General features: G+C 48.0%; 1 protein-coding gene across 2 annotated transcripts in view; it reads left to right on the top strand.

Moving 5' to 3' along the window:
• The window catches only part of FLNB (filamin B), a 72,007-nt gene that overhangs the window by 29,869 nt on the left and 26,047 nt on the right, over positions 1-16,091 (top strand). For both annotated transcript variants that reach the window (XM_065642898.1, XM_065642897.1), the window contains exons 6-24: positions 136-213; positions 933-1,095; positions 2,223-2,420; positions 4,100-4,237; positions 5,379-5,505; positions 6,042-6,178; positions 6,552-6,745; positions 7,100-7,213; positions 7,736-7,879; positions 8,224-8,347; positions 8,603-8,763; positions 9,318-9,408; positions 9,648-9,817; positions 11,956-12,073; positions 12,796-13,058; positions 13,678-14,275; positions 14,507-14,680; positions 15,066-15,228; positions 15,614-15,774. In XM_065642898.1, the coding sequence (XP_065498970.1) occupies positions 136-213; positions 933-1,095; positions 2,223-2,420; positions 4,100-4,237; positions 5,379-5,505; positions 6,042-6,178; positions 6,552-6,745; positions 7,100-7,213; positions 7,736-7,879; positions 8,224-8,347; positions 8,603-8,763; positions 9,318-9,408; positions 9,648-9,817; positions 11,956-12,073; positions 12,796-13,058; positions 13,678-14,275; positions 14,507-14,680; positions 15,066-15,228; positions 15,614-15,774 (3,316 nt within the window). The remainder of the gene's footprint in view (positions 1-135; positions 214-932; positions 1,096-2,222; positions 2,421-4,099; positions 4,238-5,378; positions 5,506-6,041; positions 6,179-6,551; positions 6,746-7,099; positions 7,214-7,735; positions 7,880-8,223; positions 8,348-8,602; positions 8,764-9,317; positions 9,409-9,647; positions 9,818-11,955; positions 12,074-12,795; positions 13,059-13,677; positions 14,276-14,506; positions 14,681-15,065; positions 15,229-15,613; positions 15,775-16,091) is intronic.

The raw sequence follows: 16,091 nt of genomic DNA, 5'->3' as shown, positions 1-16,091 counted from the left end.
TAGCAAGGATCCCTGCTCCCACAGCAACACATCTCTGACTCTAGAAATAGTTTGTAGTATCAAGCACTAACCCAGAAAAGTCTTAGGCTGCCATGCGTAGGCACAGCTCAATGGTGGATGTGTTTTCTCTCCTAGGCGAAGATAACACCATCCAGTGACAAAAACAAGACCTATTCAGTTCAGTATGTGCCGAGGGTTACTGGACCTCACAAGGTGGGCTGTGTGTCAGTAACCAGTGTTCTCTTGCTAAACAAGCTGCTCTGCTGGTTGTCAATGTGAGCTGCCTGTTTACTGATGGCATCACAGCCACTCTGGGCATCCTGAAGAAAAAGGAACCTGATGTGGCCTTAATTCTCTATCTGGGGTGTTGGGCTGCCCCCTTCTCAAGGGGTGGGGAGTGTTTTTGGGAGAAAGTGCATGGGCGTTTGGGTATTGAGTACTACAGCTGGCTCTCCTCTCACTTGGGGCTGCTTCTTGCAGCTCACAAAACCAGTTTTGTGGGTTGTCACAGAGGAAAGTACCAGGTTGTTTCTAGAAGGCGTTTCTTTGATGATACTGTCCACCGTAGGGGTTTTGCAGAGGATTCCCCACCCAGCTCTGTCCCCAGATGCCCGCAGAAGCACATTTATGATGGACGATCCCATTTCTTGGCACTTGCCAGAGTGACTGGTCCCCACAGCATGAAAAGATAAATACAGCTTCTCCTGTCACTTTGCTGGGTGATGATCTGCCTCGTACTGGCACGTCCGGATGCACACATCCCTGCTGGTGTGGCTGGCCCCGGGGTCGGTAGAGGCCACGATGAAGGTTGTGGGATGGATGGTCTCCCTCACCTCTGAGGTGTAGACTCTCCATGCCAGGAACGCAGGCGCTTGACGCCGTCCTTGGCTCCGTGGCGGTGACGCTGATCTCTGCCCGGTGTCTGTCTCTAGGTTTCAGTCCTGTTTGCCGGGCAGCACATCTCCAAGAGCCCCTTTGAAGTGAACATTGACAAAGCCCAGGGAGATGCGAGCAAAGTAACAGCAAAGGGTCCGGGGCTGGAGGCGACAGGGAACATTGCCAACAAACCTACCTACTTTGACCTCTATACAGCAGGTAAGTGGCATGAATGAGTGTTGAAATCCTTCAGCTCCTTCAAATTTGAGGAGAACCTAACCCTTGGAGGAATAAACAAACTGAAAAGTGGGTGAGGACTTGCAGCCCCATCAAGTTCAGGCTGCTCTGGAAGCTTCTGCTGTGTATGAAGTGGTTGAAGTTTGGAGCTGAGCTGGGCCAGGAAGGTGCTGAGCATCACCCAGAAATTTGCCATGAACTTGCTGAATGGCAGCAGGCAAATTCCTGCCTGCTTTCTTCCCCCAACTCATTTTGAACAGCCATGTGAAATGCCCACCTCTGAAGGGTGAACTGTGAGTAAACTGTAAATGCTTAATGTGTTCTGAATTTAGCTTTACAGAAAGAATCTGCCACAGTGCTACTTTGAGTTCATACATCAATGACGAACTGGTTTCAACCTCTTTTGCAATTAAAGGGCTCCTATCTTCATTAGAGCATCTCCATCACGTGGCTTGTTGCCTGCTATTAGGCCAATGCTGTAGCCTAGAGGAATGAGTCAATAAGATGCTACAAATGCTAATTCATTTAGAACAATGCAAAACTACTCAGGGCAGTTACTTGAAGTATTTAAACACTGAAATATGCTGAGTAGCGTATTTTAATTTGCCTTCTGCCTGAGGGTGCTTAGAAGTAAAATTAAATGTGGTTATAGTGAGGGGAAGTGTTACATTCAGCCTCTAATTGGGAGAGGGAGTGGTCTGAATCATGTAAAGACATGTCTGGCCTCTGAAAGTGTATGGAAAACTGTTTTTGTTGCATGATGAGTTGGATAAAATGTGGAAGGAGCAAGTGTCTAAACAAAAGGGAATATGTATAGTCTGGCAGAGAAGGATCCTTGTCCAGATCAGCATGCACATTGTCCGAGCTCTTAATTGAAACCACTTCAAAGCTCGAGAGGTTGAACCCTGTGAATGAAGCAGCAGAGCGCTGGCAGTGTGATGGCTTCATGGAGATGCCACTACCTCATCTGGCCCCTTCGCCTCTTTAATGTCTGGTTGCTGTCAGCAGAAGCTGAACGTTTAGGCCGTGCCTAGACCTGGCTGTGGTCCCAAACGCGGTGTGTGTTGCTGTGGGGAAGCCGAGCTCAGCTGGGCCCATTGCATTTGCAGGTGCTGGTGTGGGTGATGTCAACGTGGAAGTGGAGGATCCTCAGGGGAGAAGCCTGGCTGAAGTTGCAGTAGAAGACAAAGGCAACCAAGTCTACCGTTGCACCTACAAACCCATTCAAGCCGGTCCTCACATTGTCAGAGTGACTTTCGCTGGAGAGTCAATTCCTAAAACTCCTTGCACTGTTCTTGTCGGAGAGGGTATGCTTGCTAAAAATGTACTTAAATGTAGATGGCCACTTTTCACCTTGGATATGATCCCAGAATATGCTTGAATCTTGCCTTGGATGTTTTCTGTACCTTTCAACATCTTAGCCCTGATTCACTGGGCCACCCGGGTACTCACAGGGTAAACCAGTGCTCTCTAACAGTAATATGGCTTTTGTTGCTAGAGTTTCCTTTCTGCCTAGACCGAACATTAAGCTGCCCTTTGTATTTTTTTGAAGTGTTTTATGCAGCTATGCAACGTCTTGCTGTTTCCCACCTTTGTTCCTCAAATGACTATATCTACTGGTTTCCTCCTTAACTGACACCTAACTTGCTTTCTGTTCCATCCTTACGTGCTCCTACGCTTGTAGAACTCTGCTCATCTCTCCTGAGCTACCCTCCATTTGTGGAATTTTGGACTTCACTGCTAATGGCTTCATAGTTGGTAAGAGGTGTGTAGGATGCTCTGTCGTGTTTGCTTTTTGTAAGCTTCTCGCCTGCAGCTTGACCTGGCCAAAAGGGGTTTTGTTTTTGTGTTGGGGTTGGGGAAGAAAGTTGCAAGCGAACTGAAGCGGTGTGTGTGACCCAGTGAGTGAAACTGGCTTAACCACAAGCTGCCTGACTCAGTTTTGTAAGGACTCAGCTGTTCACCCTTCACGTTGGGCACGGTCCTGCACGCTCCCACTGAGTTTGCAGAGCTAGCAGGTGGCATGTGGTGTTCCTTGACACCGTCCGGTGTGGAACGTGGAGTGATGCTGGCTGCCGCAGGGGTGAGGGTAAAACTTGTAAGCTGTTGAAACAAGGCAAAACCTAACGAGCTGCTTGGCAGACTTGTGCTCCTGCTGTAAGCACGGCGTATTTTGGGGAAATGCATGTTGGGATCACGCCGCTGGGAAGCCGTGATTATTTGTAAGTCTCTTCAAACCCTTCAGGTCTCTGGAGTTGAAGACCACGTGATAGCTGGGATTGCGTAACAAAAACTGTTCCTAAGTGCGCATTAACTTATTTGTGTAGCCGTTCCGTAGGCCTGGAGAAGTGCCTGGAGTAAAAGGGTCAAGTGTAAGCTTAAGCTCAGCCATATGTAACCTCCTGCCCCTGCCCACGGCTGCGTCGGTCTGCAGAGGCGCGATGGCTTTGGACTGTGAGCAGGGGGTTCTGACGTGAGGTATCTTAACAAAGCACGTGCAGAACTCATCTCTGCTAATAGCAATTATTCCAGTCATGTGCTTCTGAAATAACAGCACAATAATACCGTTCACTGGGGCTTATCTGCAAAGGGAAACTTCACCCCGTGCTGCAGTGTGCCTCTCAATGTGAAAGGCATCAAGAAGATTGTGCCTAGTGTGGTGAATATCTATATGTGATATGTTCTGGCATCAAATTGCAAAGCAACAGGGCTTCAGTGTTTGCTTGATTTCTAAAAAACACCCATTGTTAGGGAGCCAGTGTTGCCTGGCTGCACCAAATGCTATTGCCCAAAAGCCCTGGGATGTAGACAAGGGCTGTGCAGACTCCGTGTCTCTCTGCCTTAACGCTATAGTGTTAAAACTTGTGCGGAAAGCTAAGCCGTGGTTGCCCTGAGTCAACATTTAACTAAAAGTTGTTCCAAGCTGGCTGGGCGACGTGGATGTTGAGTATCAAAGGCGGTATTGATGTCTGGAATTCCCCCGCAGCCTGCAACCCCAACGCCTGCCGCGCCACCGGCAGAGGCCTGCAGCCCAAGGGCGTCCGCATGAGGGAAACCGCCGACTTCAAGGTTGACACGAGGGCAGCGGGGAGCGGAGACCTCGGGGTCACTGTGAAGGGACCGAGTAAGTGTCGGGGTGAATCGGTGCTGCGGATGCGTTTTGGAGAACGGGACGGGGGAAGCGGGGACTGCGAAAAGGGAGAGCAGTAAGGAGATGGTGGCCTGATGGAGCCAATGGGGTTTGTATCATCATAAAAAGCCAAATTTCCGGAGAGTGTTCTGGTGCTTTGTGTATAATGTGACGGTTTCAATGTGCAGGACTGGGTAAGATTGCACCAGGTTTTAGGTCTCTCCATTTTGGTGCGTATTGCTCAGCAAAACTGAGAAAATCCACGTGCCTGCCTGCCCGTGGCCTCCAAGCTTTACGGGTTTGCATCACATCTTCGTCTTCTCTGTGGGAGCAAGTCGCGCTCCAGGGTCTCTGTCGGGGTGGAAATCCCGCTCTCAGGGCAGCACTCGGGCACCCGCGCAGGGGAGCAGAGGGACGAGGGGACCTGCAGGCTGACAAGGGGGGTCTTCTGGCGGGATCCATCCCCAGGTCCTGTGCTGTGTCCTGAGCTCGGGACGTGGCCCGTGGCCTGGGCCACCACGGCGGGCGGGGGCTCCGGGGCTGCCGGCAGCGCCGGCCCTGCTGCCGTCGGACCCGCTGTGCTCGTGGGGCCGTCACCTCCCCCCGGCCCGGACGGCATTCAAAGGTGCATTGTGCTGCCTTCACCTCCTCCACAGGCACAGTGCTCCGACTGTGTGGCTCAGCACCCTTAGAGGGGGGAGAAAAAGCAACAGATGTATCGATGTAAATTTTAGTGCGTTAAGCTTTTTCTCCCTTAAATTCTTCATCTTGAAGAAAATGAAAAGTAGGCATTCCCCGCATACTTGTGGTCGCAAAGTCTGACAAATGTTAAGCTTTTTTGTTTTAACATATGACATGCATCATACTGCAGACTAAGAAAATAAAACATAAGGGAATCTATTAAGTCTGGTAACTTTAAAATACTTTCTGCTGTATTTCTTCTGGAAGTGTTTGCTGTCTTTGTCCTAGAGGGCAACTAGAACTAACTTCCCTTATAACCTGACCTTTTTTTTCCTCTGGTGGAAGAAATTTATTCTTGCAAGCTAAAATAAATACTAGAAAGCATGAACTTGTCTGAGTAATTGAAAGCAGGATGGAAGCCGTTAAGTTTAATGCTGAACTGGTCTTTCAACAGAGGGCTTGGAGGAGCTGGTGAAACAAAAAGGCTTTATGGATGGTATATACGCATTTGAATATTATCCAGCCACCCCGGGGAAGTACGTTGTCACGATTACATGGGGTGGGCACAACATTCCAAAAAGGTGAGTTAGAAGTTAGAAGTAGAACTCTCGGAGTTTTTGTGCCCTTTGGTGGGTTGTATGGGTGGTGGGCTTTTAAAGCAATGCTGGCCTTCAAATAAACTCTGACAGTGTTAACAGCAAGCAGTTGTGTGATGGTCTGTCTGCAGCCTGTCTTAGGGCTGTGGTGGTTTATACTGAGAAAGCTTTGACAGGTGATTCCCATCAGTCTTGCTAAACCCCAAATGATGAATACGAAAAGTCATAAAACTTGGACTTTGCTGTGAGTTTTTGGAAGGATCTGCTATTTCAGTGCCCAGGGCTACAGCAGGCAGCGCAAGCCCGATATTTGATACTCAGGATTTGTTGGGTGCAAGATGCCTTGATGGGTTAGGTGACCTGTCTGCTAGAAAGACAGTCTGCTGGGCACTGTGCCACCACGATAGCTTCTGTTAATTTGGGAAATCCAATGTAAAGCCTCATTAAAATGCTTGGGGAGAAAAACGTGGATGCTGTATTTGTCCTCGTTTCTAATCCCGTGCTTTGCTTTTCTCTTGTAGCCCCTTTGAAGTTCAAGTGGGTCATGAAGCAGGTCCTCAGAAAGTGCGGGCCTGGGGGCCAGGGCTGCACGAGGGCGTTGTGGGCAAGTCGGCCGACTTTGTGGTAGAGTCCATTGGCACAGAAGTTGGCTCCCTCGGTATGTTACTTTACTTAGTTTGCCTGAAATATTTCTTCATTGCAATGCTAGCAGTGATCTTGTGAGAAACAATAGCTTTCCCAACAGTAAAAGAAACATGTCTGTAAGACGCTCTGGTCTAAACATAAACTTACGTCAAAGTATCCAAGGCAAGTCCTAGAGACAGGAATGTGTGTGATGGGAAGTGTTAATCTGTGGGTTTGTGGGATGAGATCGAGAAGGGAATGATGGATTATCTCCTATATTGTTAAAGAAGGGTGATAGAGAGAGCACCAGGTATGATTATGGCTAATAAAATGCAGTCTGGGGAAGCAATGTTAAATTAGCAGCCACCACAAACGTAACATGGAGAACCTCCTTGTTCCTTTTTCAGGCTTTGCAATAGAAGGCCCTTCTCAGGCTAAAATCGAGTGTGACGACAAGAATGATGGCTCGTGCGATGTGAAGTATTGGCCCAAAGAGCCTGGTGAATACGCTGTGCACATCATGTGCGATGACGAGGACATAAAAGACAGCCCGTACATGGCCTTCATCCGACCGGCTTCGGGAGACTTCAACCCAGATAAGGTGGGGTATGACAGCTCGGCCATGGCATAGCACATCTTTGATACCTACAGCCGAGATGTTTCTGAGGGCTTCTGGTAACAGACTTGACTCTTAAGCTGCCTCTGCTTAAAGCTCTGAATTGACCATGTTCCAGCCAGATATTACTCAGCTTTTTCTAATAACGCTGTTCTGGTTTGGATTTAATGTAATGAAAATTTGCTGAATTAGTCCAAATTCTCAATTTTCACACTAGCCTCTACTTGTATCCCATGCTTCATGGGTTTTGTGGGAAGCAGAAGGTCTTTAGAAACAAATCACTTAGTTTTACTTCTCTTTCTGAACTGCAAGCTAAGACTCTTGGGGTGTTTATTTTAGGTGAAGGCTTATGGGCCAGGCTTGGAGAGGACTGGCTGTATAGTGAACAATCCTGCTGAGTTCACAGTTGAAACCAAGGAAGCTGGGAAAGCACCTCTGAAGATGTACGCACAGGTAAAAAGCCAAAGGCAGCTATGGGAAATTCAGCAAAAGGGCTTTAATGCTGTTGAGAAAAATGCCTTAAGTATTTCTACTCGCTTACACACCGCTTAATTCTGGGCATACGTAATTCTTCCTGTGCTTTGATCTGTGTAATGTAGTCAGGCAGCAAACCTAACGCAAGAGAAGGTGACTTCTCCCTGGCGTATGAAATACAGGGCTCTGCTTCTTCACTTGGAGCCTTCTCAGCAGAGGAAGCCGTAATTTCCCGGAGTTGTCATTTGGAAGCAGCCAGAGTGTCTCTGAGCCTGTGAATCTCAGGCGAGCTTGTTAAAATATGTGTTGTGGGATGATGTTAGGCATGAGCAACTGTTAGATGAGGAAGACTTACAGGAGTGTAATTTGCATGTTGCTGCAGTATTTCTGAGCTGCAGTTCTGGAAAAAGAACTCGCCCTTTGAAACAGTCTTGGGCTGTTCAAACTATACAAACATTTTTGAAGTGCCTGAACCCTCTGCTTGTACTTACTGCTTTTTAGGACGGAGAAGGAAACCCTATTGATATCCAGATAAAGAGCAAGCCTGATGGTGTGTTTGCCTGTTCCTATGTGCCAGTTAAACCAATCAAACATACAATTTCTGTTGTCTGGGGAGGAGCCAACGTGCCCAATAGCCCATTTAGGGTAAGTACAGACATGGCTATTACTAGTTCTAGCCCCAATGGGACATTGATGCTCACAACTACTTGTCATTAGAACTAGGATAATAAAATCCTTCTGTGAATTTCAAGAAAGGGTGTCCTTCCACTGCTGCTTTTTTTAGGAATCTATCTGCTTGAAAAAAGCTTTCTGCTTTTACAAGCTCACATGTTGGAGGTCTCCTGTCAGTCCAGCTGCAGCCAGGGAGAGTCGGGGCAATTAATTAGTTAATACTAGTTTCCTGTAGCCTCTGTCCAGGCAAGGCTGCGGCTTGGCTGTGATCTCAGATGTGACACAGGTGTGATTCTGACCCTTGTGAATCCGTGTAGGTCCTTATAGGTCAAGGGAGTCATCCTCAGAAAGTGAAGGTGTTTGGACCTGGCGTGGAGAGAACCGGCCTGAAAGCGAACGAGCCGACCCACTTCACTGTGGACTGCACGGACGCAGGAGAAGGTAAAGGCCGGCTGGGCTGTTGCCGTGGTATCAGAACCACAGGTCATGCCTGTGGGATTATGTACTGTTTCATGCTGGTTTGCCTTGTTTCATGGAAAAACCTTGGGAAGCAGAACATCGCAGTGAATTGTGGTGTGATCTGTTACATCAATTAACCAGGCGACTTGAGCGACTACTGGAAATGAGAATGTGCTGACTGTTTGGCCAGCAATGTCTGTACAGTCTGGTAGCAAAACCTCCACTTGCTTTTCCTAGGTGATGTCAGCGTTGGGATTAAGTGTGATGCTCGTGTGGTCAGCGATGAGGAAGAAGACATCGATTTCGACATCATCCACAACGCTAATGATACGTTCACAGTGAAATACGCACCACCTGCTGCTGGGCGCTACACTATTAAAGTGCTTTTTGCAGGAGAGGTTTGTAATCTTCATTTCACAGCCTGATGTTTCCAGTGTCTGCTTATCTGCTCTTTGATCGTGGAGCATGTGCCACTCCACAGCTGGCTGTGGTGGCTCACAGCTGGCTCCTGTTGCAGCTCACATCCACCTTGTCTGGTCACTGTTTCTGAAAACACTTTTGTAGAATTTGAAGGTACACAAATGAGAGGGGTTTGCTGGAGACACTCAGGTTTGAGTATGTGATATGTTGGCCTGGCACAACGAGTGCGGTCTCAGTGATGGGGCAAAGCTACTTTCTAAAGGGTAGAAAACCTGAGTGACTCTCCAAGGAACACGGGAATAAAAATGAGTTCTCCTTGAAGAAAAAAGGGGGAGAGGCCCTACAAACCGTCCAGCTGTTAACTTTGGCCTAGGCTTTGAATGCCAGCACTCGGCAAGGCAGAGCGGAATGTTTAAGTGGGGTGAAATTTTACTCAAGATGGTGCTGGAATTAAAGCAGAAGTATCTTATCTGTCTAGTTTGGGCTAGCGAAGAGTGACCTGGTTATGTTTAGAGCTGTGTTTCTGTTGCAGGAAATACCTGCCAGCCCATTCAGAGTGAAAGTGGAGCCCTCGCACGATGCCAGCAAAGTGAAAGCTGAAGGACCTGGGCTGAGCAAAACTGGTGAGACCTGGATGGAGCTGGTGTGGCCAGGGCTGGACCGTGAGGGGCTGTTGTGGCTGAGCATCACTGGGACGCAGCGATGTGCTGCTGGAGTTAGCTGGGTGGGGTGCCGGGCAATTGGAAATGATGCAGGTTGCTTTGGCATTGTGCTTGAGCAGGCTTTATAGGTACCAAATGCTTCTTGGGAAGAGTTTTTGTGTGTGAGCTCTGCATAAATTAGAATTAACATTTTTCTTCAGGCGTGGAAAATGGCAAGCCAACGCATTTCACTGTGTTCACCAAGGGAGCTGGGAAAGCGCCGCTGGATGTGCAGTTCAGCAGCCCGGTGCCAGGAGAGGCAGTGGCAGATCTGGATATCATTGACAACTATGACTATTCCCACACTGTTAGGTACACTCCAGTACAGCAGGTATGTCCAGCTCCTCTAGGAACACGAGCAGGAATGCCTCATGTTGCTGTAGTGCTGTGATGTCCCTCCCTGGTACCCGAGTACAGAGGAACAAGCTGATAAACCTTGCCAGGGTGTCCTGTTCCCTGGGATCCCTAAAGCCTGCAGGACAGTTGGGATTGGAAAGCAGCAATGCAGTTTTCTAGTGTAGCTATTGATAGCTTGTCACTGTTTTCTGGGAACAAGGGAGATATTGCAGCAGTAGTGCACAGTTTATGTTGTCATTCCACACCTTACCAAAGAGAAAAGGCAGCAGACCTTCCTGGGGTCTGAAACGGAGCTGGATGCTGCACCAGCTGCTGCACTGGCTGCTCGCGGCTCTGCAGTTCTGGATGTCACCACTCAGCAAGCTGCTGATTTCAAAGGAGCTCTAGTATGACCTGGAACAGGGACAGAAAGCACCGAGTTTGGGTGATGGTGCAGCAGCTCCTCAGTAGGAAAGTGAAGGAGTCAGTGCTGAGGAAGGAAGCTGGGCTGCAGATTAAATGTGTCAAAGTATTTGTCTGTATTTTGAGGTTTGCCCTTGGGTTGGAAACAAATTCAGTCTTAACTCATCTTGGTTCACAGAGAGATGCTTCCTAGCAACACCATTAAAGAGCTGAAAGTGGAAGCTGCTAATGACTAGAAGTATTTTTCCTTATGCTGCGCTTGCATGTTTGTAAAGGGCCATTAAATGCCAAAATGTACAGATCTCATGTATTTCTGAGGACGTGGGTGCTGTAGTGCTGAGATGAAAGTGCGTTGCTGCTCCCGTTCTGCTGAACAAACACATCAGCTGCTTGGTCATCTGCACCAGCTTCCTTGAACGTCGCTATATAAAAGTGGACTGATATGGAGGACTGCAAAATTATTTATCCGATTACACTGGATTAGCGTTCTTGGAAGAACCATAGAGCTAGCGTTTGCTTTTGGATAAAGCCATTGCGTGATCTCAGGATGTGGCTGGCCTGCCTGTTTGGAGAAGCTTTTGCTTGTTCAGTCAGGGCTGGTATGCAGGAGGCAGCAAAGGCGTCTGAACTCTGTATCTGTGTGTGTGAGCAGAACCAGATTGCTGTTCCATGGGAAAAGCCATGGGGAAACAAGCCAGGGTGCTCAAACCAGATCATCCACTTGGGTCTCCCATCTGGAGGAGCACCTGGTGTCATGGAGGAGATGTGGACTTAGAGGAGATGCTCACAGATAGCCCTGGCAGGAAAGCAATGGTTAAAAAGAGGGCACGAAAACAGACTGCACAGTAATTAGCGCAGCCTTGTTGTCCCTCCCAGCCATGAGCATGTAGGTCGTTCCTGGACCCTGTGTTTCTCAGGTTCATGAGCAGTAGCTTATGAATGAGACTGGACTCTTCAGCGCGGGGCAGGGATGGACTAGGTAGTTAAATTCCTGAGGGGCCGCATCAGCAGCCGAGGAACCTTGGTTTAGTGCTGTTTACTCAGCCTTATCTATCTCACTTGCGGTGTTGCTACAGCTACCCGTGTGTGTGTTGTCTAAAAACAACCAAGAATAATCATGGAAGCTATTCCCTAACTTGCGTGAAACATCCACGATTATTTCACTTGGGAGCTGAATTGGCCAAGAATGAAAAGTAAGCAAACAGTGAATATAGTTAAAATATGGACTGTGGTAGGAGAGAATAAAAGGAGCACACATCATGGGCTCGAGCTTGCCATGGCTCTGCAGTATTCCAGCCAAAATACACAAGAGCATTAATCTTTCTGACTTGTACAGCTTAAAACCCTGGTATTTCAAATGCTGTAATAATACAGCCTCTTTGCAGGCTCGGCTTTGGCCCGGCCTCGGTGCGGTGGAAGGGGATACCTGGGCTGGGACGGTCGTTCAGCTGTCAGGTCTGAGCACCGGGAGCGGGGAACAAGCCTGAGCCGGGGCGTTGCCAGGCAGCTTGAATACGGTCTAATTAAATGTTGGAAAGAACTGTCTTTTTTTTCTCTTCCTGCATTAAATAAAAACCATTTAATGCTTTGAAAGGCTACAGTAGGGTGAGAGCTTGAGAGGCCACAAACTGGTACATTTATGTACTGCTTGGGTATTGGTGCATCTGTATGGCATGAGGAACGGAGCTAACTTGTAAATTCTTCTACCAGGGTCCAATGAAGGTTGTGGTGACTTATGGTGGTGATCCTATCCCTAAAAGCCCTTTCACTGTGGGCGTTGCTGCTCCGCTAGACCTCAGCAAAGTTAAAGTCAATGGACTTGAAAACAGTAAGTAGCTCTGGGCTGTGGAAGCCCTGTAGCCAACCTCTGATGTGTCTCCTGAAGCTGTGATACCTGACATGTCCTGCTGGAACACAAGTGGGCAAAACAATCTTTTTTCTTCTTTTTTAACTCGCTGCGGTTGGGCATCAACCAGCTCCAACTTTATAGCTTGACCACTCTGACTCAGCTGGACCTCTTGAGGACTGAATTTCAATTTAGATTTTTTTTTTTTTTTTTTTTTCTCGCCAAAGATTGCATAGCACTGTGACCAAAGCATGTGCTGGGGTTTAGTCCATTGTGGTGACTCTTCACCAGGCTGGGCCCCTGCTGATGAAATCTGGTTTGGTTTCCTTGGGCCTAGATGGCTGTTTGTTCAAGTATATGTAACTGCTGCAGTGCAGAATGTCATTCATACAGTCTCTTAGTTTTCTAAAAGCGGGAGAACTTAGAGCTGTGAAATAATGTTGTGTTCCTGAAATGAGCCTCTGATACTGTCAGGTCATGTCTTACAGGCTTGTTTAGTGCTGCAGCTTTGTAGCTTCAATTAACTAAAGCCCTTGTTCATTTTTTTGTTTGGTTTGGCAGATTTTTTTGCCTGCAGAGGGATGCAGACCGAGCAGGGGTCTGCCAGTTCTTGCTCCCTCGGTGGTTTGTGCAGGAGAGATTTCTTGGAGCACCGTCTGATATTGAATGCTTAATATGGTAATATGGGCTTTATCTTTTTGCAGGAGTGGAAGTAGGGAAGGATCAGGAATTTGTGATTGACACCAAAGGAGCTGGTGGGCAAGGTAAACTGGAGGTTAATATTTCCAGTCCTATGAGGAAAGCTGTGCCATGCCTGGTGGAGCCAGTCCTGGGGAAGGAGTGCAGTACTGCAAAATACATCCCAAGGGAAGAGGGGCTGTACATGGTGGATGTGAGTTACGATGGCAATCCCATCCCAGGGAGCCCCTACACTGTGGAGGCCACGCTGCCCCCAGACCCCTCCAAGGTAAGTGGATGGTTTAGGGCTGTAACAGCAGCTGAGACCTGAAAACTGAGTTTGTGCAATTGCATGAGACTTGGCTTGGTTTTGGCCAAATGAGACCCAAGAACATCCTTACTCAGAGTGCTGAGTTCTTCCTTTTGCAGGCTCTGTGACTCATGGAAGTCATTCCTATAATGCTGTATTTGAAAAAAACGTGGAACTCATTAAGAATACTGCAAGCATCCTGTGTAGTGTGACAAATTCAAGTCTTGCTCCTAGTTTAATAAAGTTGTCCTCACAAGCATCTCTACTGTGTTAGTTGAGATGCATCTTTCTAAAGAAATAGATTTCAAGAAAAACGTGTACACAGCCATCAAATATTTAATGTTTCTACCTTTTATTTCCCATGGCTATATAAAACCAGCTATGGTAAGAGCATGAATATGCTTGCCTAGAAACCTCTTTGGAGGAGAGGTACCAACTTTACAGTAAAACTGGGAGAAGTGCCAGAGGAGTTGTTGCTTTCCGTATATTTTTAGGAGATTGTCAGTCAAGTCCCACATACAAACGAGTCTAACTAGGCAATCTGTGCTGGCAATAACATGAAAAAATTAATTTAGCTCAACTGCATATTCTCTTCTAGGTAAAAGCTCATGGTCCAGGTCTTCGAGGAGGCCTTGTTGGAAAACCAGCCCAATTCACGATAGATACCAAAGGGGCAGGAACTGGAGGTTTGGGTTTGACGGTAGAAGGCCCATGTGAAGCTAAAATTGAATGTTCAGACAATGGCGATGGGACCTGCTCAGTCTCCTACCTGCCTACAAAGCCTGGAGAGTATTTTGTAAACATCCTCTTCGAAGAGGTTCACATTCCTGGCTCACCGTTTAAGGCAGACATAGAAATGCCGTTTGACGTCTCTAAAGTCGTTGCCACGGGCCCAGGTCTCGAACGTGGTAAAGTAGGTGAGGCCGGGCTGCTGAACATCGACTGCACAGAAGCCGGTCCCGGGGACCTGCGGGTGGACATCGTGTCGGATGCTGGTTCCAAAGCTGAGATCCAGATCGATGACAACCAAGATGGGACCTATGTGGTGACATATGTGCCACTCTCGGCTGGCATATACACGATCAAGATGAGATACGGAGGAGAGCAAGTGCCGAAATTCCCAGCCCGGGTGAAAGTGGAGCCAGCTGTGGACACAAGCAGAGTTAAAGTGTTTGGGCCAGGAGTGGAAGGAAAAGGTGAGAATAACTGTTGTTATCAGAGTTTGTCAAGCTTGTGGTCCTTTATCCCACACAGAGTCTTTTGAGCATTAAAAGTTATAAGAGCCTCATGTGTTCCCATAGTGACCCTCAGGCGGGGGTGGTTCGTTATGTTCCCAAATGAGTTGTTTATCATGCTGGTTCGCAAAATGTTTTGTTGTCGGAAATACATGTGATTCTTCAAGTGACTCTTCAAGGCGTATCCTGCAGATGTCTTCCGAGAAGCTACGGCCGAGTTCACTGTGGATGCTCGACCTCTAACGAAGGCTGGTGGTGACCACATCAGGACGCAGGTCACGAGCCCGTCCGGCTCCCCCGCGGACTGTCTCATCCATGACAACGCCGATGGAACGTATTCAGTAGAGTACACGCCGTTTGAAAAGGGTAAGCTTTGTTTTATGTTTTGTTTTGTGTTTTTTAACTTGAGAGGGGAAAACCGAGAGCAAGCAGCTCTTCTGACACTTTGGCAAACTGCTGAGCTCTGCCAGTAACTTGTTGGCATCTTAGCAAGATTTTTTGCCAGTGGAGGAGCTAATTCTGCAGGAATTATCTGTATTTTAACTTGAAGAGCTGACTTCTATGGTAACTTGGCTTCAGAAGAACAGCGCATAGATGGCGTCTCGGTTATGAAACACTAGTGAAGCCTTGTGAAATGCAGGAAGAAGCTCTTACCCATATACTGACATTTAAATCTGTAGCATCTCGTAGAAGTGATGTTAAGTGACGAGAATATTTAGGGCATTCGGGACGTGTCTTTCTCCTCTCACAGGTCCGCATGCAGTCAGTGTCACCTACGATGGCGTACCTGTGCCCAACAGCCCCTTCCGAGTGAACGTGACGGAGGGCTGCCATCCCTCGCGCGTCAAGGCACAAGGGCCTGGGCTCAAAGAAGCTTTCACAAATCAGCCAAACGCCTTTTCGGTTGTCACCAGGTAACCGGGCCTGCTTGATCCATAAAGTACATCTGAGGGAGGGAGGAGTGTCGTGGGCTCTGCAATTCAGGATGCTAAACCCAGTATAGCTATTTATAAAAAGGCCGAGCTGTGTCCGTTTGATTACCGTGTGTGCTACCTCATCGCATGCTGAGCACTCTGCTCTGCAGAGATTAAGGGTTGATAGTGGTTGATGATAAAGTTCTAGGAAAATGCGAGTGGGGTTATGCTGAACGGCTTTGTGTGCCAGAGCACGCTGAAGGCTGGGCATCGGAAATCGGGTTACTGCATCTCCAGTCAGGGTAAAAATACAGCCAGAGCACGTGAAGACTATGAAGCCACTCTTAGAAGTGGGTAATTCTAACAGTGCGTGTTTGTCTTGCAGAGGGGCAGGAATTGGTGGCCTTGGAATAACTGTTGAAGGACCTTCAGAGTCTAAAATTAGCTGTAAAGATAACAAGGATGGGAGCTGCAGCGCCGAGTATGTTCCTTACATTCCAGGAGATTACGATGTTAACATCACGTACGGAGGAGAGCATATTCCTGGTAAGGGCTGTTGCTCGGTGGCTTTCAGAAGAGGGGAGGTGTTGAGCTAAGGACTTGGTACCTTGGTGACCTCTCACTCATGCTGGGGGATGTTGAGGGGTTTTTTCTGCTTTTCCGGGGAATTCAGGTGGAAATGGCGGTGGCGTTTGTTCCTCGCACCTGGCAGGGAAGTGTGGTGTGCTTTGTGGTGTTCTGCCGTGGCTTTGAGGAAGGGCTGCAGCCTCTTCTCATTTCTGAAACGGCCTCTTGGAGTCTGTAGCACCAGCTGGGGAGAATAAGAGAGTGGGGACAGATGGGTGGGACAGGGAAAGGGACAC

Source organism: Caloenas nicobarica, chromosome 11 (assembly GCF_036013445.1).
Source record: "Caloenas nicobarica isolate bCalNic1 chromosome 11, bCalNic1.hap1, whole genome shotgun sequence".
Taxonomy (NCBI): domain Eukaryota; kingdom Metazoa; phylum Chordata; class Aves; order Columbiformes; family Columbidae; genus Caloenas; species Caloenas nicobarica.
This window is presented reverse-complemented; position numbering and strand designations above follow the sequence as displayed.